Consider the following 20,513-nt stretch of genomic DNA (forward strand, 5'->3'; position numbering starts at 1 on the left):
AGTAGATCACTAATACACTGACTTAAAATTCAATTCCTGTTTTTACATAGTTATCCATTCTTTCATATAAACTTTTTGCTAAGAGATATTTGACATGATCTTCCTCTAAGGGGAGTGACTGTAGTTTCTGGGTGGTGGGTTTGGGAGTCATTTTTCTTGTGTTTGTCCTTTTTCATGTTCTTCAACTACTGTGTATAATGGGTGTGTATCATTAAAATTAAAACCACAAATGAGGACTCAAAGCCTGGGCATAGGTGGAGAGGGTGTCATTTTCTCCTGAGGGTGGGGGACAGCGGCGAGGTTTGTGTCTACAGGAAGCAGGCACACCACTCCTTGAGGCAGTTAGAACTCTGCTGGGCCTCACACTCAGTGGCACCACAACAGCAAATGAGCCACCTCTGAAACTCGGCTTCATTCTTGTGCATCAGAAGGAATTGTCCCAACAGGATGTAAGCCTGGGGGGGAGATGAGGCAGGGAGGAAAGCAGGAAAGGTCATTATAAGCCAGCTCAGATGCGCTCTTCCTTCCCAATCACTGGGGCTCATATGACAATCAAAGGAGGGGGAACAGGGCAGATTCAGGGGAGACTGTCAGTCCCGGAAGCCCTGACATGTCCCTGGTGAGAGCTAAGGCCAAGTTAAATGCCCATCTCTCAGGGCTGGTTTGCAGGCCGTCCAGCATGGAATGAATCAGACCCTGCCCTCCTCGAACTTTAACAAGCACATGAATCACTTGGGAGCTTATTAATATGCAGGTTCTGAAAGTTTAAGTCCAGGGTGAGGTCTGCGTCTCTAACAGGCTCCCAGCTGCTGCTGATCCTGGGACAACATTTTGAGTAGCCAGGGCCTAGTACACTCCTGAAGCGCCCTTCAGACCTCCAATGAAGCCATTTCTCTTGAAAACATACACATAGCCCAGGATAAGAGATGTTCCCGCCCCACTACTTCTGCAATTGTTGTAGCATGGTTTTTTTTTGTTTTTTTTTTTTTTTGAGACGGAGTCTTGCTCTGTCTCTTAGGCTGGAGTGCAGTGGTGCCATCTCGGCTCACTGCAACCACTGCCTTCCGGGTTCAAGTGATTCTCCTGCCTCAGCCTCCCAGGTAGCTGGGATTACAGGTATCTGCCACCACACCCAGCTAATTTTTGTATTTTTAGTAGAGACAGGGTTTTGCCATGTTGACCAGGCTAGTCTTGAACTCCTGACCTCCAGTGATCCACCCGCCTCAGCCTCTCAACGTGCTGGGATTACAGGCGTGAGCCACTGTGCACATAGCACGCATGGGGTTTCTAAACCTCGGCACTATTGATATTTTGGACAATGCTCAAAATGTTCTGGGGGTCTGTCCTGTGCATTGCAGGATATTCAGCAGCACCCCGATCTCTACCCACGCCAGTGGCACCCTCCCTCCCCCACCCAAGCAGTAACAGTCATAACCATCTCCAAACATTGCCAAAGTGTTCACTTGGGGCAAAATCTCCCTGGGCTGAGAACCACTGCACGTGGGGCTGACAGGTGAATGGCATCTTAGCATCGATTTGTTTTTGCAAACCACCTGTGTGATCTCAGGCAACTCATGTAACCTGAAGTAAGAACCCGCAGAACCTGGATCTCAGTTTCTGCACCTTTCTAAGGCACATGGTGTGCTCTGCAAATTCAATTAAGTGAATTAAATGGGAAGGCATTCGAAAAATGTAAATTCCTCTCTCATACTGGGAGCTGTAGCCCTGTGGGAGGAGCATAGAAGGTTGAAAACATGCTAAACTTTGCCCACCTTCCCCTTCCTGAGTCTCTGTGGATAAAAAATACATGGAAGATAAACACTCAGTACACCATGATTCCTGTTTCTACGGCATTCCCGAGCTTTCTAGCTATTAATACTTGCCCCCGAGGCTTCTAATTCATCTTTCACAGTTTTATTACACCATTATTGACAAGACGCAAGGACCACATGGAGGAAGGGAATTCCCAAGGCCACGTGGCCAGAAACTAGCCAAGCCACTAAGTGGTGGCGGCTGGAGACCTCAGGTCACATTAAACACCCATCTCTCAGGGCTGACTTGGGGGCTCTCCAGCCTGGAACCAACGAGAACCAGCGTCCGCCCATGCCTCAAGTTCTGGGCCCTTTCCCACTGGTGTCTGTTTACTTTCAGTTATGTAAAATAAAGCAAACTTCATCTTAACCAAAGCGAGCATATTTTTTGAGAAGAGAAATCAAATAAAAGCTGAATCCCAGTCATAAAGTATACCCAGGCATTGAATTTTGGAGGTTTTATTTTTAGTCATGGTCCAGTTATTCATAAGAGAAAAAAGCCAGGATTTTATGGGGAGTTTGAACTGCTACTTTAATCTTTACAAAAAGCAATTTAGTTGCTTGGCATGATATCATTTTATTTTATCAGTATCCTCCCATTTTTGAGTGGTGGATTTTACTGAGATGTATTTAAATTAATGTTTTTGAAAAATAACATTTATTAAGTGTTCATTGAGCCAGTTGCTGTAGGTGTGGGACATGTCAAGGTGAAGGTAACAGAAAAAAGAGACACAGAGCTATGTCCAAGGAGAGAGAACATTAATAATAATTAACAAAAATTAATAGTAAGTGGCTTACACAAACCTTTCTCCATAGAGAGAAATGTTCATGATAATAATAATAACGATTATGCTAAGTACACTTTTTAGCACTTCTGTGGGCCACGTGCTGCTAGAGACACCTGACACGTTTTAGCCCACCTGATCCTCACACGTACCCGCTCCTCCCATTCCCCAGGCAGAGGCGCTAAGGCTCCTGCTTTCCTCTGCACTATTCCTGCACATCCCAACTCTGCAGTCTGGCCTGGAGGCTAACACATCCCCTGCCCATTTCAGAAGTGGCACTGCCGGCATCAGCTGGCCTGGTAGTGACAGCCTCCACGGACCCACAGGCTCAGCAGCCACGATGCCTGGGAACGCGTGGACCCCGTGCAAACTTTCTAGGAATGCCACAGGAAGAAGGACCCTGTCTTGCAGCCTTGGGAGCCAAGTGGCAACCTGACACTCCCTCCTTGGTTTTCCGTCCTGTCTCCCTGTGGCATCTTCCAGGAGGGAAAGTTAGCTTCCCTTCTCCCTTCATCCCTGAGCACTTCACCCTGCCCCCCAGGGAAGCTGGAGTCGTGGGCGCCCATTATGGCTCTGCCAGATGCCCATGTGGTTTCTTCCCCAGCTCCAGAAAGCCCCCAGCCAAGGAGAAAAGATGCTGCCCCTTTCCCTCCTTGAACCAAAGCTCCCCAGAATTCAGCCGGGGTGGGAGGGGTGACACAGAAACACAGAAACCCTGAGAAGATGTCCCTGTTCTACCACCGTGAACAGTGGCCATGGCCGAACCAGGGCATTACATTCCTTTCTGCACCAATAAGATAGGGAGCTCAGCCAGGAGCAGTGGCTCAGCACTTTGGGAGGCTGAGCGGGCAGATCACCTGAGGTCAGGAGTTCGAGACCAGCCTGGCCAACGTGGTGAAACTCCGTCCCTACTAAAAATACAAAAGTTAGCCAGGTATGGTGGTGGGCACCTGTAATCCCAGCTATTCGGGAGGCTGAGGCAGGAGAACCCAGGAGGTGGAGATTGCAGTGAGCCGAGAATGTGCCACTGCACTCCAGCCTGGGCGACAGTGAGACTGTCTCAAAAAAAAAAAAAAAAAATGAAAAAGGAATAGGGGATAGAGTGCAGAATCTCCCTCAATTCCAAGTGCAAACAGTGAGGCTCTTCCAGAGGACGGCCCCCAAGCAGGGGGGGAACGGCCCTCCGGTTTGCCGTGCCCACTGCTTGCTAAATTTACAGCAGCAGTTTGAGCCTATGCCAGCGTTGGGTTCCCTTGCATCTGAGCCGTGTTTTCACACAGGGCCTGGTGCCAAAAGTCCCCCCTCCCCAGCTGGTGTGACACTCTGCTCTTGTCATCTTTAAATTCTTAATACATTTCTTTTTTTTAATTAATTGCTTTTTTTCCTTAGAGACAGGATCTCATCCTGTCACCTAGTCTAGAGTGCAGTAGCTCTTCGCAACCATAAATTCCTGGGCTCAAATGATCCTCCCACCTCGGCCTCCTGAGTAGCTGGGACTACAAGCACGCACCACCACACACCTAATAGATTTGAACTAGAGGCTTCACATTTTCACTTTACAGTGGGCCCTGAAAATTAGACAACTGGCCGAGGTCCACCCTCATTAAAATGTTCAGTCCTCTCCATATGCTGGGCTTTGTCAAGCAGAGATAAGCTGTCTCGGGTCTCTCCTGCTCTCCAGCTGCTTACAATGCCCTCTGCCCAAGTCCACAGGTCCTGCGCACCTGAGCTGAACGGACTTCAATCACCACAAGACTCCGTGGTGCAGTGACACAACTTTCTCTGATTCTTTTTCACAGGTCACTTAAGTCTTCATGTCATTTCAGGTTTAAACTCTTGTGTCTTTTTTTTTTTTTTCGAGACAGAGTCTCGCTCTGTTGCCCAAGCTGGAGTGCAGTGGCACAATCACCGCTCACTGAAACCTCTGCTTCCCGGGTTTAAGCGATTCTCCTGCCTCAGCCTCCCGAGTAGCTGGGATTACAGGCACACGACACCATGCCTGGCTAATTTTTGTATAATTTGTAGAGACAGGGTTTCACCATGTTGGCCAGGCTGGTCTCGAACTCCTGACCTCAAGTGATCCTCCCAAAGTGCTGGGATTACAGGCATGAGACACCACGCCAGGCTTAAACTTTGTGTCTTTAGTGTGAATGCTCACTCCCAGGAATGCTTACCCCTTCTTCCTCCTCCCTTTTAATTTTACACTAAAAAAGTATTTGCTTATCTGAAATTTAAATTTAACTGCACCGCTTGTATTTGATCTGGCAACCCTAGGGAGAAAAACTCCAAACTTATGGGACTGGCTCCTTGTGGGGCTCAGACATCAGGCAGTGGAGTGCAGCACCTCCCGCCCTCCCAGCAGAGTGGACAGGAAGGAGCTGGGGCCTTCAGAGGCTTTGCTGTGGGGACCTGGGGACATGATCTCCATCATGTCAGGCAGGGTCTGGCCACAGTGGGGCCTTCTGGTCCTGAACTCAGTCTCACTTTGAAGTAACGGAGGAAGGAGATGGGAAGCCCCCGAACATGGAGAGTCTAGAGATGGGGCTGTGGGTGGCTGCAGGCTGACATGCGAGAGAGAGCAGAGCCTCACAGGTAAGGACGTAAGAGCAGCCGCGCGAGAAGCACCTTCCTCCCAGCTTCAGTTTTAGGGGCAGAAGGCACAATGGCTTAGTGTCAAGACCCTGCAGCCTATGCCTATCCGCCCAGATTCAAATTTCATCTCTATCACCCCATGCGATCTTGAGCAAGCCACCTGTGGTCTCTGTATGCCTCCACTTTCCAATCAGGAAAATGGAAATGAAATAGTGTACTTTGTGGATTTTTTTTTTTTTTTTTACAATTAAATGAGATGAATATATGTAATACACTTTGAAGGGCTTGACATGATGCAAATGCCCATTGTTGCTTCTATTTCCTCCAGTCTCGTCCTCCAAGCAGCTCTCAAGAGGAAGATTTAGGCTCAAGGATATGGCTTTATAGCATCTGCAAAGAGCATTGAATCAAACCAGATTCTCTGCAATGCTAAACTTGCTTCTGCACTGTGGGATAAGTCAAACCACCCGCCCCACAGGCCCTGCCCCACACAGCTCTGCATTCGGTGGACGTCTGGAAATTCACCTTCCCCTAGGCGGGGTTTTCACAAGAAGAAGAGATAGAGAAGTACAAAGAACACAGACCCGTCCCCTGCCTCCGAGGAGCTTAGGGAGAAAAACCAAGGCAAGCTGTGCCTCTAACATTGTCAGTGTGGGCTCTTGGGCTACGTGCAGAAACCTAGAGTTGACCTTTTTTTTTTTTTTTTAGACAGAGTCTCCCTCTTTGCCCAGGCTGGAGTGCAATCTCAGCTCATTGCAACCTCTGCCTCCTGGGTTCAAGTGATACTCCCACCTTCGCCTCCCAAGTTGCTGGAACTACAGGCGAGTACCACGACGCTGGGTTAATTTTTGTATTTTTAGTAGAGACGGGGTCGGAGACATGGGGTAGGCTAGTAGAGATGGGCCAGGCTAGTCTCAAATTCCTAACCTCAAGTGATCTGCCTAACTTGGCCTCCCAAAGAGCTAGGATTACAGGCATGAACCACCATGCCTAGCTAGCTAACCTTTTGTGAGATGCCACAGCAAGGGGCTCCCACCAAAAACCCAAACTGCTCAGAAAAAGGAGCCTGTTGGTGGTGTGGCAGAAAGAAAACTTCCTAGGGGAGGTGGACTGTGAGCTGGGTCTTGAAGGGGCTCAAAGCCCATTTCAAAAGAGGCTCCAAGTTGGCAGGAGAGTGGGTGACGGACAGTCTGGCTGTAGTATAGGGGTCAGGGATGGGGCGGGAGACAGAATACAAGACAGAACTAGAGCCAAGCACAGTGAGCCTCACTGCCATGTACACGATGGATTTTCTTTTTTTTCTTTCCAGAGTCTTGCTCTGTCGCCAGGTGCCAGGCTGGAGTATAGTGGCGCGATCTTGGCTCACTGCAAACTCCGCCTCCCGGGTTCAAGCAATTCTCCTGCCTCAGCCTCCCAAGTAGCTGGGACTACAGATGCGCGCCACCATACCCAGCTAATTTTTATATTTTAGTAGAGACAGGGTTTCACCATGTTGGCCAGGATGGTCTCGATCTCTTGACCTCGTGATCCGCCTGCCTCAGCCACCCAAAGTGCTGCGCCCGGCCTACCATGGATTTCCTGTTTCCATAGTTCCTTTCTCCCTTAAAACTCTTTCTCCCTTACATCTAGAGCAGTGCTGCCCAGCAGAAATAAGTGAGCCAGCCACATATGTGATGTTGATTTTCCTAGTAGCCACAGTAAAAGGGGGAAGGAAACAGGTGAAATTCATTCCAATAATATATTTTCTCCCATGTTTCCAAAATATTATCATTTCATCATGTAATCATAAAAAAAATTACGGATGAGCTGTTTTACGTTCTTTTTTGGGCTAAGTCTTTAACATGGCAGGGTGTGTTTTATATTTCCAGTACACCTCAGTTCGGACAAGGGCACAGGCACCTGCGGCTGCTGTCTGAATCTAGATGCTCAGGCCACAAATGGCTGCCCCCCGGAAGGGCAGATACAAAAAAAAAAAAAAAAACAGAAAAAGGCCAACACATATGGCTTTTAAGCTTCTGAAGAGGCTTAGATAGATCCGTGGCAGAATCAATAGTTTTGAAAGTCATGACTTAAACTGGGAGCCAGAGACCAGTTCATGCCATAAGCCAAAGCTCTGGGGAAAATGGGGACAGGCAGTAAGAACAGTCCCCTCCCAGTACCCCACGTCTTCTGTTAAAAAAAGGTGAAAGAGGCCGGACATGGTGGCTCACGCCTGTAATCCCAGCACTTTGGGAGGCCGAAGCAGGTGGGTTACAAGGTCAGGAGTTCAAGACCAGCCTGGCCAAGATGGTGAAACACCATCTCTACTAAAAACACAAAAATGAGCCAGGCAAGATGGCACGGGCCTGTGGTCCCAGCTACTCAGGAGGCTGAGGCAGGAGAATTGCTTGAACCCAGGAGGCGGAGGTTGCAGTGAGCCAAGATTGCACCACTGCATTCCAGCCTGGCGACAGAGTGAGACTCCATCTCAAAAAACAAAAACAAAACAATACAAAACAAAACAAAACAAAAAACACTGAAAGACCTGTGCAAGAGGAGGAATGGAGGAGAAGGTACCCAATGCAGGGGCTGGTAAGAGTTTGAGAAGGGGCCTCCCGGAGAAGTAATAGGACACCCAGATAAATCAGAGAGGGGAGGGCGCTGGTGTCTCATCTCCCCCAGGGCGTCCAGCACACTGGGGTATTTGGAGAGAGCAGAAGGCTGAGTGAGGAGCCCAGGGAGGTAGGTGTGAGGGTGGCCCATGGGCCTGCATCCCAGCAGGTGCTCAGAGAGGGTGCAGAAAGGGCTGAAAGAATGGAGCCCATAAAACCAGGCCAGGTATGCTGTCACAAGCAAGGGTGGAACCCAAGGTGGCTTTGTGCACGGCAAGGAAACTGAGGCTAGGCCCCAGCCTGGGGTGGGACGGGGAGCAGGGGAGGGTGATGGCTGCACTTTGGCAGAAGCCAGCAAGGCAGGAGGTCGCTTGAGCCCCAGAAGGATGTCCCTCCCTCTGCCAGGATTAGGTCCCCTGGAGGCAAAGTATGAAAATATAAGAGGCTGGGTGTGGTGGCTCATGCCTGTAATCCCAGCACTTTGTTTTGGGAGGATCACTTGAGCCCAGGAGCTGTGACCAGCCTGGACAATGTGGCAAAACCCTGTCTCTACGAAACCACACAAAATTAACTGGGCATGGTAGTGCGTGCCTCTTGTCCTAGCTACTTGGGAGGCTGAGGTTGGAGGCTGAGCTCAGGATGGGGAGGTTGCAGTGAGCTGAGATCATATCACTGCACTCCAGCCTGGATGATACACTGAGACTGTGTCTCAAAACAAAACCAAAACCAAAACAAAATGAAAACCACCAAGAGCCAGCATCTTTATCTAAATCTGAGACCCCTGTCCTGCCACGATCTCCCTGCCTGGGATACTGTCATTGCTGGCCCTGACTTCAGATGGGTCCTCACCCTGAAGCATTTGCCCATCTTGGAGGAGCCACAGCTGGGTCTCCTCCTGGGTCTTACTACAGACCCTGATGCGGGGTCTCACCACCAAATTTACTCTAAGCCTCCTCCCTGCCGGGCGTAACCACCTGACCATGGATCTTCGTGTGCAATTTGTGACAGTCCAATCCACAGCTGCTCCAGTCCTCACCTGGGACTGGACAAGGCACTACTCCCCGGAGCCCTTGTCTCCTCATTGGTAAAGTGGAGAGAGCGACCCTCATCTTAATCACAGGTGTGGGTGGCTCAAAGCGAAGGATACAGGTGAGAGCCCCAGTGCCAGTGCCTGGAATTAGCAGCTCTAGGAAGTGCTCATTGCACAGGAGGTCATGGACACAAGAGTGGTACATCTCCAGGGACCTGGCTGCACACAGACAAACTGTCCCCACAGCCCTGACTCCACAGACAAGTTCTCAGATGCCTGACATTTTCCCATTATTCATTCATTTTTTCTTCTAAAACCCACCCACCTATAATCCTCATTTAAAACACAGTTAAGCTATTCACACACACACAGACTTAAACTGGAAAAGGCAACACCACAGAGACAAAAAATAAATCAGTGGTTGCCAGGGACTGAGGCTGGTGAATATGAAGAGCACAAGGAAATGCGTATTTTGAGTAATGGGATTGCTCTGTGTCTTGACTATGGTAGCAGCTGCATGACTGCATGCATTTGTCAAAACTCATAGAACGATGTACTAAAAAGGGTGAAATTTACAGTATGTATGTCAATTATATCTTAATACAAATATTTTTAAAATAATGAGTAGAGCTGAGCAACAACACAACCCCACAATTAGGGACACATTTAATCAATGGTGTTCTACATCAGAAGAGTGTTTCGGTCTAAGGATAGGGAATGGCCTCGGCCAAGAAGAGGCACGAGAGAATCATCTGGAATTTTGGAGACATCTGATCACTGGATCTGGGTAGTGGGTACATGGGTGTACACATATGTGTAAAAATTCATTGATCTGAGCCCTTTATATCAACACATATTCCCCTAGGTATGTTACATCACAATAGAAAAGTAAAAGGAGCAATGATTTCTTTTTTAAAAAGAATTTTTCGCCAGGCGTGGTGGTTCTCGGCACTTTGGGAGGTCGAGGTAGGTGGATCACTTGAGTCCAGGAGTTTGAGACCAGCCTGAGCAACATGCCAAAACCCTGTCTCTACAAAAAAAATTGAAAAAAACTAGCCAAGCGTGGTGGCACACACCTGTAGTCCCAGCTACTCGGGAGGCTGAGGTGAAAGGATCGCTTGAGCCTGGGAGGCGGAGGTTGCAGTGAACTGAGATGGCACCACTGCACTCAGCCTGAGCAACAGAGTGAGACCCTGTCTCAAATAAATTAATTATAATAAAAGCAAACATTTTTTTCTCTTAAAATTTGTTCCCTAGGGAATGATTCTGCCTCCTTCATCTGGGAAGAAAGAATCCAATCTACCCCATAGGGGAGCTTCCGTTTCTGATGATACCATCTACTGGACATTAAACTGGCTCTCAGATTGGGGTGTTATTCTGAATATTTAGTGCACAGCAGTGGGGTAATCAGAAAACCACAGGTCCCATGGTTCAGATTTAGATGCAAACCAAACTAGTCATCAGCCACACGTGCAGCAGTTCCCAGCCTCTCTGGGTGTTTCTGTAGCACTGTCCTGCCTGGTGGAGTGAGCTGACTTGGGGCACCGAGGGGCACAGCTCTAGTTGGTGCCTCTGCTGAGCAAGCGTGCCATGCTCTGACAGTTCACAGCCTGCCTTGTCTGTGCTCACTGCCTTCGCGTTGTCTTTGGGACCATCTCGTCTGAGGCTTCCAGTCGCTTTTCAAAAGCCCCATAAAAACAAACAATGACATAGAAAAGAATATTCGAATTCCATTGGATATCCTTGAGGTCATTTTTGGGCTGGGAATGACATGATAGATGAACTCACTCTGGTGTAGACCCCAGGCTGCTGTTTCTCCACCTGCCATTGCCAGGCTGGTGCCCTGGCAGGGGCGAGCGAGACACCATGGGTCCCTTTAGGAGGGTGTGGAGTGCACCTAAATAACGCATCCGGACAGCTCTGTCTCAGACCCTGGCGGCTGACCTGCTTCTGTTGACCCCTGAGTGTTTGAACACCAAGTGAATCATGCCCAGCCCAGCTGCTCTGAGCTGAAGCCATTCTACGGTATGTGCCCATCATCTGCAGGCCCTTGAGGCTGCTCAAGCATGTGGGGTCAGTAGCATGAAAGAATGTGGCATCCCGCCAAGTGGCAGCTTTGCTCTCTGATGGCCCTTCACAGGGACACATGGCAGGAACTGCCATCTCTCAGGACTAGGGGAAAAGAGGTGGGGAAGAGAAGTCGGAGAAGTAAGAAAAAATGAATTACCTTGTTGATACCTTTGGCGACCAAATTGGTTGCGAGCTCATGGCTGATGCCATCCACCCAGCAGACATCCTTTTCTCCAATGGGTTTGGAGAGGAAGGCTCTCCGCCTGGGAGACGTGTGGTCCATCTCCTGTGACAGCAGCGAGGAGAGAATAGGATTAGCAGATACCTGACTGCTCCCAGTGTGTGTGGACACTGGGGAACCCCCTCAGCCCACCAAAGGACTGGGGCAGCAGATGGCAGAATTCCTTCCATCATCCAGCATTTCCCGGGGTCTGCTAAATGCAGGTGCACCGGGCTTCACTAAGGCCTTCACACATCCATCCCTACCTGGATGGACAGAGAAAAGCATAATGATGGCCACAAATGAATCGAATACATTTCCACGAAAAGGGTGTGCTTCATATTAAGAACTGCAGCGGGATCTTTCCAACTCACCTACCCTAAATACCTAAAGCAACAACTTGCCTCTCTTAGCTAATTAATCCACCTTCTCTCTTAACCACCCAACACTTGCGTCATACTTTTATTTCAGTGTTCATCACATTCTATATAGCGTAAACTCTCTAGAAACTTCAAACTGGCTCGAATCATAAAGAACACATTCTAGAAATCCAAAGCCCAGAGATGGGAATGGGTCGCGGCTCCACTCCTCGGGGATTCTCCGGCTTTTCCTCCTCGTGTGGGCTTTATTCCTGCTTGGCTCCCCTCATAGTGGTGAAAGGGCTGCTCCTGCACTTGTCGGCCTCACCAACTCCACCTCAAAAGAAGGAAGAGAAGGTGGCTTTTGCTTACGTCACCTCCTTTGCTGCTTGTGCTCCAACTTTAGCCAGATAAAGCAGCTTTCCCAACCAGCAGGAGCTGCTCATCCATTTCCTGCAACTTTGGATTGCAGGACCCAGGCAAAAAGACTCTCTTAGCAAAACTATTTTCATCCCTCTCCACTTTCAAATGGACCACTATCTCCCAGGAGTGGAGTCTCCTAGGATCTTAATGAAGACTGCCAGAGGTAGCCAACATCCTGAATATTTCCTGGAAGATCTCGAAATATTATGGGCTCCATAAGTATTAGGTCTGCATCCCAGCACGACTGGCCATCCATCTTGTTAAATGAGGGTTGCCGTCTTCCTAGTTGTGTTTTGTTTGTTTGTTTGTTTGTTTTGTTTTGTTTTGTTTTTGAGATGAAGTTTCGCTCTTGTTCCCGAAGCTGGAATACAATGGCATGATCTCGGCTCACTGCAACCTCTGCCTCCTGGGTTCAAGCTATTCTCCTTTTTCAGCCTCACAAGTAGCTGAGATTACAGGTACGGGCCACCACACCCAGCTAATGTTTGTATTTTTAATAGAGATGAGGTTTCACCATGTTGACCAGGCTGGTCTCGAACTCCTGCCCTCAAATGATCTGCCCACCTCGGTCTCCCAAAGTGCTGGGATCACAGGCGTGATCCATCGCGCCCACTGCCATCTTCCCAGTTTGACAGAGCCATCTTTGCTGCTGTCCGCCTGAACATCGCTTCTCAACCAACCCACATTTAAGGTTTGTTCCTCGTAGCATTCCCTTCCTGGCACAAAATTCTGTGTCAATTTGGACAGTTTACGATGAAAGTAACAGAAAACCCGGTGTAAATCAGTTTACACAATAAGGAGGTGTTATTAGCACATGCTGCTGAAAAGTCCAGAGGTAGATCAGACGTGACTTCAGCAAGGCTCCAGCCTGATTTCCCAGCAGCTCTCTCGACTCAGCCTCCTCTGTGAATCGGCTCAGTCCTCAGCTTAACTCCTTTGTGGAAGTAACTGGGCTGCAACATCGCTTTTGCAAGGCACACCCCTTTCCCCCAAAGAAACACAAAGCTGTCTTTTCCTAGAGGCCCCCAACAAATGCCCTCTCTGGTTCAAATTGTAATGTGCCAATCCCTAAAACAAAAATTATGGTCTGATATGTGTGTTCTACCTCTGGGTTCAGCAAGGGAGTCAGTGTCCCTAAAAGCTCATGGGCTGCAGGTGTGGGGATGGGGGAACCAAAATGGAGACAGTTATCCTGTTCTTGGGGACAGGTACCCCATACCATAATACGGGACTATGTTGCAGGAATGACCCAAAGTCCTCCACACGTTCCCCAGTAGATCATGAGGCCCCCAAGGGCTGTAGCAGCCTCCTAATGGCCTTTGTTCCTACCTCTCACGCCAGCCCCACTGCCGAGCACACGGCAAGCATTCGATGACATAAACAATTGGGTGCATCGGCCGCCTTTCACAGCCCTGTCCCCTCTCCAGTCCCACTCTCCCAATTCTCCTCCATCTTTCTATAAAGTTGAGCTCCTTGTGTACGCCTTCTTGCTGCGAAGGACCTTTTGTAACCCTTCAGAAGACACTGAACTCTCCCAGAAGAGATAGATCCGAAGGCACTGATTTTGGAAATCAGGGGTCTCCTGAGAAAAGTGGCCTTGGGCCAGATGCAGTGGCTCACGTCTGTAATCCCAGCACTTTGGAAGGCCCAGGTGGGCAGATCATGAGGTCAGGAGATTGACACCATCCTAGCTAACATGGTGAAACCCTGTCTCTACTAAAAATACGAAAAATTAGCCAGGCGTGGTGGCACACACCTGTAATCCCAGCTACTCAGGAGGCTGAGGCAGGAGAATCACTTGAACCCAGGAGGCAGAGATTGCAGTGATCTGAGATCACTCCATTATACTCCAGCCTGGGTGACAGAGTGAGACCCTGTCTCAAAAAAAAAGAAAAGAAAAGTGGCCTAGGAAGGGGAGCAAAAGACATGAGAGGTTGTTCAGGGTCCCCTGACTCTGTGGGTCTTAAATCCACAGATGTGTGAGCTAAGGGCATCAACCTCTCTTCAGCAGCTAAATAGGAAGCTCTCTCTTCATCTGTGAAAATGTGTTTCATAAATACAGTGTTTCATACAGACGGTGTGTATCTCAGCTGTGAACAGGGGAACGCCTCAGCATCCATGGCTTTATGGGACGATGAATTTGGGATTGAGAATTAGCATTGATGAAATGGGTGAGAATCCAGAATTTCTGGGCAAGGAAAAGCCTGAAAGTCTCATGAGCTGCTCCGCCTTTGCTGAGGGAAAATTCCATTCACTATCCATGCTGGCCATCTGTTAAGTTAAACATCTCTGCCTATGAAATCTTCTAAGAATAAATGGAAACTACAACATTGCTATCAATGCACCAGCAGCATCAAAGACGGGTAATGGTTAGTAACACCTTGAGGGTGTTTGCTTTTCTCACACACCTGATCTCACTTTGATCCTTGCAACGTGTCTGGGGCGGGGACATAGGCAGCAATTTTTGCCTTCCTGAGGCTCCCCAGCAACATCAGGGGTCAGAATAAAAAGGTCTTCACATTCTTTACAACACCTTTGGCTGCAACAGTGGTGCTTAACTGGGGCCATTGCCCCCACCTCCCCAGGCAACACTGGCAATGCCCAGAGGCACTTGAGTTGTCACACCTGGGAGAGGCGGAAGGACTATTGGCTCTAGTGTGCAGAGGCTGAGGACACGGCTAAGCATTCTGCCATGCACACAACTGCCCCACAACAAAGAATTATCTGGCCCTGGATGTCAATAGCATGGACCCCGGGTTAATAGCACAGAAACCCTGGGCTATAAGTAATGGAAAATCCTGCCTCACGTGGTCTGAAACAGTAAATACATTTCTAATCTCACATAACAAGAAATCCTTTGATGAGGTGGACCCAGGATCTTATCAGTCAATGACTCTGTGTGAACAAGGGCCAGGCTAGCTGCTCCCAAGGTCCCAAGATTTTGCTGGGGTCCCATTCCAATGTGCAGACTTCCAAAGGGGTCGGGTGTGGTGTTTCACGCTTGTAATCCCAGCACTTTGGGAGGCCGAGGCGGTTGGATCACTGGAGGTCAGGAGTTCAAGACCAGCCTGGCCAACATGGTAAAACCCTATCTCCACTAAAAACACAAAACTTAGCTGGGCGTGGTGGCGTGCACCTGTAATCCTAGCTACTTGAAAGGCTGAGGCAGGAAAATCACTTGAACCTGGGAGGTGGAGGTTGCAGTGAGCCAAGATCATGCCGCTGCACTCCAGCCTGGGCAACAGAGAGAGCTTCCATCTCAAAAAAAAAAAAAAAAAGTAAGAAAAAGAAAAAGAAAAAAACTTCCAAAGGAAGGAGAAGCCTTTTTCTTCTTGGGTGTCCTTAAGGGGAGGCAACCTCTCCCAGGAACTCTCCAGCAGAACTTCCTTCAGTTTCATTGGCCAGAACCGGGCAACACGCCCACCTGTAAAGCAATCACCGGCCAGGGGAGTGGGACTGCTATAGGGTTATGGGGGTGTGGATGAGGTGAGCCCCCTCTGAAACACGAGGCTACTCACAGAATGTGTTTCTCTAAGAAGGAAGGAAGAAGAGAAGAAATGAATGCTGGGTAGGCAAACAATAATGTCTGCTCTGTCTTCTAATCTTCTAAGCCTTAGTCTAATATTTGGTTTATTACAACTAGTGCTTCTCAAAATTGAGTGAGTACACGAACCACTGGGGGTTTTTTGTTAAAAAAATGCAGGTGCTGACTCAGCGGGTCTGGGCCAGGCCTCAGATGCTGCGTGTGTGACCATCTCCAAGCAGATGTGACGCTGCTGGCCCACAGACCTCAGTTTCCCCAGCAAGACATTCATGATGCCACTTACTCTTTTCAGGTTATATAAAATGTCCCATTTCAACCATTTTTAAGTGCACGCTTCAGTCGTGGTAAGTGTGTTCACATTGTTGTGCAACCAATCTCCAGAACTCTTTTCAACTTGCAAAATTGAAACTCCATACCCATTGAACAGCAAGTCTCCATTCTCCCCTGGCAGCCGCTGGCAACCACTATTCTGGCTTTCTGTTTCTATGAAGTTGACTACTCTAGATACCTCATCTAAGTGGAACTGTGTACAACTTGCCCTGCGGAGAATTTAAAAAGAAAAATTGTTTAAGTGGTATTTTACAGTATCTGTCCTTCTGCGTCTGGCTTATTTCACAAATCCTTTGTCTCAGTGCTACTTTTTCTTTGCAGCACCGAGCATTCATCTCCAACACATAATGCTCTCGAGGTTCATCCATGCTGCAGCATGTCTCAGAATGTCCTGCCTTTTTAAGGCTGAACAATATTCTATTGTATGTACACGACACATTTTTGTCTATTCTTCATCTATTGATAGGCGTTTGGGTTGCTCCCACCTTATGGCTGTTGTGAATAATACTGCTATGAACATGGATACACAAATATCTCTTTGAGAACCTGCATTCAATTCTTTTGGGTGTATAACCAGAAGTGAAATTGTTGGATCTTATGGTAATTCCATTTTTAACTGTTTGAGGGATTGCCATACTGTTTTCCAAGCGGCTGTACCAGTGGCACTTATTCTTAAACTTGACAGCACGTTAGGCCTCACATGGGGAGAGTTACAAATTATTCATGCTTGGATCCCACCTCCAGAGTTTGATTTGATTAGCATAGGGTATGGCCTGGACATCAGAAGTCTTAAAAACTCCCCACGTGACTCAATTATGTTGCAACGTTGGAGAACCATGTCTTGTCCTTCGCTTCTATCTGATAAAATTCCAGGCAGCTTTGCCTGTATGAGGGGCTTCCAGCTAAACGGCCCTTCATGGTGGGATCTGCAGCGTCTGCGCTGCCATATGGCGCAGCTCACAGCTCCCAGGCAGCATCTACCCCCAAATCACCAGGAGCATCATGTCCTCATTAGCCATCAATAGGAAGACAACTATGACCCCAATGGCTTTGAAGTCAGGGAACTTCAGAGCATGCAGACCTCAATAACAACCTGCTCCTCTTTTTTTTTTTTAATTAAAAAAAGGGATCTTTACTTCAAAGGAAATGTTACCTGGAATTTCTTTATATAAAGTAGATCAAAGCAGAATTATATTCTGTTGACTTGGGAATGAGAAGAGGGCACTAGAGCACACCTAATACATGATGCCATCCCCATGCCCCTGTTGTGCTCCCCAAAATCCTTCTCTAATTTAGCCTAAACCCCTCATTTCTCCTATAAGAAAACCAAGGCCCAAGGAAGTAAATAACCTATTCAAGACCATGCACCTGGGCCGGGCGCGGTGGCTCACACCGGTAATCCCAGCACCTTGGGAGCCCAAGGCAGCCGCATCACCTGAGGTCAGGAGTTCAAGACCAGCCTGGCCAACATGGAGAAACCCTGTCTCTACTAAAAATACAAAGATTAGCTGGACATGGTGGTGCCTGTAATCTCAGCTACCTGGGAGGCTGAGGCAAGAGAATCGCTTGAACCAGGAAGGCAGAGATTGCAATGAGCCAAGATCGTGCCATTGCACTCCAACCTGGGTGACAAGAATGAAACTCCATCTCAAAAAAAAAAAAAAAAAAGAATAGACCATGTACCTGGCAAAGCACACTCAGCTCTCTGTCCCCCCAGGGGAGCACCCCTCTTCTAAGGCATCCCTTTTCTAACCTGGGTGAGCTGCAGGATTGGGTTCATTATGGACAGCTTAAGCACTTGGCCATCATACAACAGAACTAAGCAGATGCCCCAACATAATCCTGCCCTATAAAAGTTCTTGTGTTACAGGGTGTTCTGTCAATGACTGTACTGTATTTTGAACCACAAAGTCTTGTTTGGGGAGGACACATGGGCAGGGAATGACCACAATCAATTCTGGTTTTAGATGCTTAGTTACTTGTTTAAATAAGGCATAAAGGAATCAGTGGAATTTAATCTCAATTCCCAAAGGAATGACCTCCCAGTTCCAAATGTTTGACATCCGTTTAAGTTTTTTTTTCTTTTTGAGACAGAGTCTCGCTCTTGTCCCCCACCCAGGCTGGAGTGCAATGGCGCAATCTTGGCCCACTGCAACCTCCACCTCCCGGGTTCAAGCAATTCTCCTGCCTCAGCCTCCCAGGTAGCTGGGATTACAGGCACAACGTAATCCTGCCCTGTAAAAGTTCTTGTGTTACAGGGTGTTCTGTCAAGACTGTACTGTATTTTGAACCACAAAGTCCTGTTTGCGGAGGACACACCGGCAGGGAATGACCCCGGGGCTGGCCTAAGTTTATTTTTAAAAGCCGTATGGCAGGTCTTCATAAGGAGGTGATCACAAATGTGCCCCCTCTATCAGATAAATGGGGTGAGGAGGGGGAACTGCTCTAATGCCATACAAATGAGTATTTGGGGCTTGGGATACAATTTCCAGTGGGGACATTATACATGGATTCAAAAAAGGACATCTCTTCCACCATTGGCTGGAAGTGAAGTTGTTATGCTCTAAAAATTCTACAACACAGGCAGGGCGCGGTGGCTCATGCCTGTAATCCCAGCACTTTGGGATTACAAAGTGACCCAGATGGTAAGACCCCATCTCTACTAAAAATACAAAATTAGCCAGGTGTGGTGGTGTGCACCTATAATCCCAGCTACTCAGCAGGCTGAAGCAGGATAATCGCTTGAACCTGGGAGGTGGAGGTTGCAGTGAGCTGAGATCACGCCATTGCACTCTAGCCTGGGCAACAGAGCGAGACTCCATCTCAAACAAACAGCAATAACAAAAAAAAAAACCACCTCGACAACATAAAAAATGACTCCCATTAGAATATTACTGTTTTTGCAAAGGGTCAATGGGAAAAGTGCAATATTTTTATGTATTATTTTGCCATTAACAAATAACTGTATGAACATTTCTAAATATTATTTTATACAATATGTGACTTCAAGTGTGTGTAATTAAATTATGAAATCAAATGGTACATGTAAGACTATTTTATCTATATCCCTAAAAGTTTATGTATTCAAGTGGCCAAAAAGCATTTTTGGGGATGTTCTTGCTGAGAAACTGTGAGATTACCTTATTTTCATGGTTTGCTTTATATTTAGACACATATGGTATTGCCTACCCCAGGGAAGTGGGATGTTAATACTTAAAATTAGTGTTTTTCCCTCACCTATTATAGAGGGTAGTCACAAGGTATATTACGGGGCTTGGCCAGGGGAATCTGCATCTGTGGGAACATGGTTGAGAATGTTGCTACTCACATTTTGTCTTATAAATTATCCCACATGATATATTTCTTTCAGAACTTAATGCCAAGAAAAAAGTATGCTTTTCAAAATTGGTATATTTCTACCTTTATGATGCAAAGAATTTGTAAAGATCTTATTTCCTTTTGTACTCGGCCTACTAGGAAGCTCTGAGCTAACCCTAATGACCATACAGGGAAACTAGTATAGATGAACAGCTCTTCCACTTTGTAGTTAAATTTGCTTCTTTTGCTCAGTGCCTTCATTTTCTGTTTCTACTTTTTTACAAAATGTAGAGTCATGTATTCAAAGCACTGATATCCTTTATTAAAAGCTACTTTATTATATAGTTAATGCCTCAAAGATATGGAGAATGTAAGTATCTCCCAAACCAAGCAGATTTACAGGAAAACGGAGGATCCACCCCTATTCCACAAGAACACTCCAGTCTTGTAGCACCAAGGAGAGGGGAGAGCATGAGTGTGAGAATGAACCCAGGGTCATCCCTTGGAGGCCTGCTGTGCCCTCGGTCTGCAGTGAGAGGATGATGGGACCTCTGCACTGATGGAGTAGAGACTGAGGGAGCCCAAATGCTCACCCCTCAGGATCTCAGAGAACGCTGTCTGTCAATGCACTGCCTGGCTCCCTGTACCTCTGCCCACACTCCCCAAAGTTGCAGCTTCTCCCTTCACATGACCAGTGTTTCATAGAGAAAGAATGAAAATGAGGGTAGCTGGCCTGCTGCCGTCACTCACTCCTATAATCCCAACACTTTGGGAGGCCAAGGCAGGAAGATGATCACTTGAGCCTAGGAGTTCAAGACCAACCTGGGCAAGACAGTGAGACCCCACCTCTCTTTTCTTTCTTTCCTTTTCCTTCTTTCTTCCCTCCTTCCTTCCTTCCTTTCTTTCCTTTCTTTCTTTCCTTTTCTTCCTTCCTTCCTTTTTTCTTTCTTTCTCTTTCTCTCTTTCTCTCTCTCTCTCTTTCTCTCTCTCTCTCTTTCTCTCTTTCTTTCAGTGTCTTGCTCTGTCTTCCAGGCTGAAGTGCAGTGGAGCAATTTGGCTCACTGCAACCTCTGCCTCCTGGGCTTCAAAGATTCTCCTGCCTCAGCCTCTCGAGTAGCTGGAATCACAGATGTGCGCCACCACGCCTGGCTAATTTTTGGTAGAGACAGGGTTTCACCATGTTGCCCAGGCTGGTCTTGACCTCCTGAGCTCAAGCGATCCACCTGCTTCGGCCTCCCAAAGTGCTGGGACTACAGGTGTGAGCTGCTGCATCCGGCCTGTCTCTATCTTTAAAAAAATAAGAAAAAGACAGGAAAGAATGGTGAGCCTGGACAACATGCCACACCTCGTCTTTACAAAAATAAGCCACTCATGGTGGCACACACTTGTGGTGCCAGCTACTTGGGAGGCTGAGGTGGGAGAATTGCTTGAGCCTGGGAA

At 47.8% G+C, this 20,513-nt stretch overlaps 1 protein-coding gene across 1 annotated transcript in view; it reads right to left on the bottom strand.

The window, feature by feature from the left end:
* Positions 1–251: 251 nt before the first annotated feature.
* Positions 252–20,513, bottom strand: part of BANF2 (BANF family member 2) — a 34,359-nt gene continuing 14,097 nt past the window's right edge. The window contains exons 2-3 of the mRNA XM_012475206.2: positions 11,037–11,165; positions 252–455 (exon numbers count right to left, since the gene is read on the bottom strand). Of these exons, the coding sequence (XP_012330629.1) occupies positions 309–455; positions 11,037–11,162 (273 nt within the window). The 5' untranslated portion in view covers positions 11,163–11,165 and the 3' untranslated portion in view covers positions 252–308. The remainder of the gene's footprint in view (positions 456–11,036; positions 11,166–20,513) is intronic.

Source organism: Aotus nancymaae, unplaced genomic scaffold, assembly GCF_030222135.1.
Source record: "Aotus nancymaae isolate 86718 unplaced genomic scaffold, 86718_ANA_hifiasm-v0.15.2.pri h1tg000001l, whole genome shotgun sequence".
In the NCBI taxonomy this organism is placed as follows: domain Eukaryota; kingdom Metazoa; phylum Chordata; class Mammalia; order Primates; family Aotidae; genus Aotus; species Aotus nancymaae.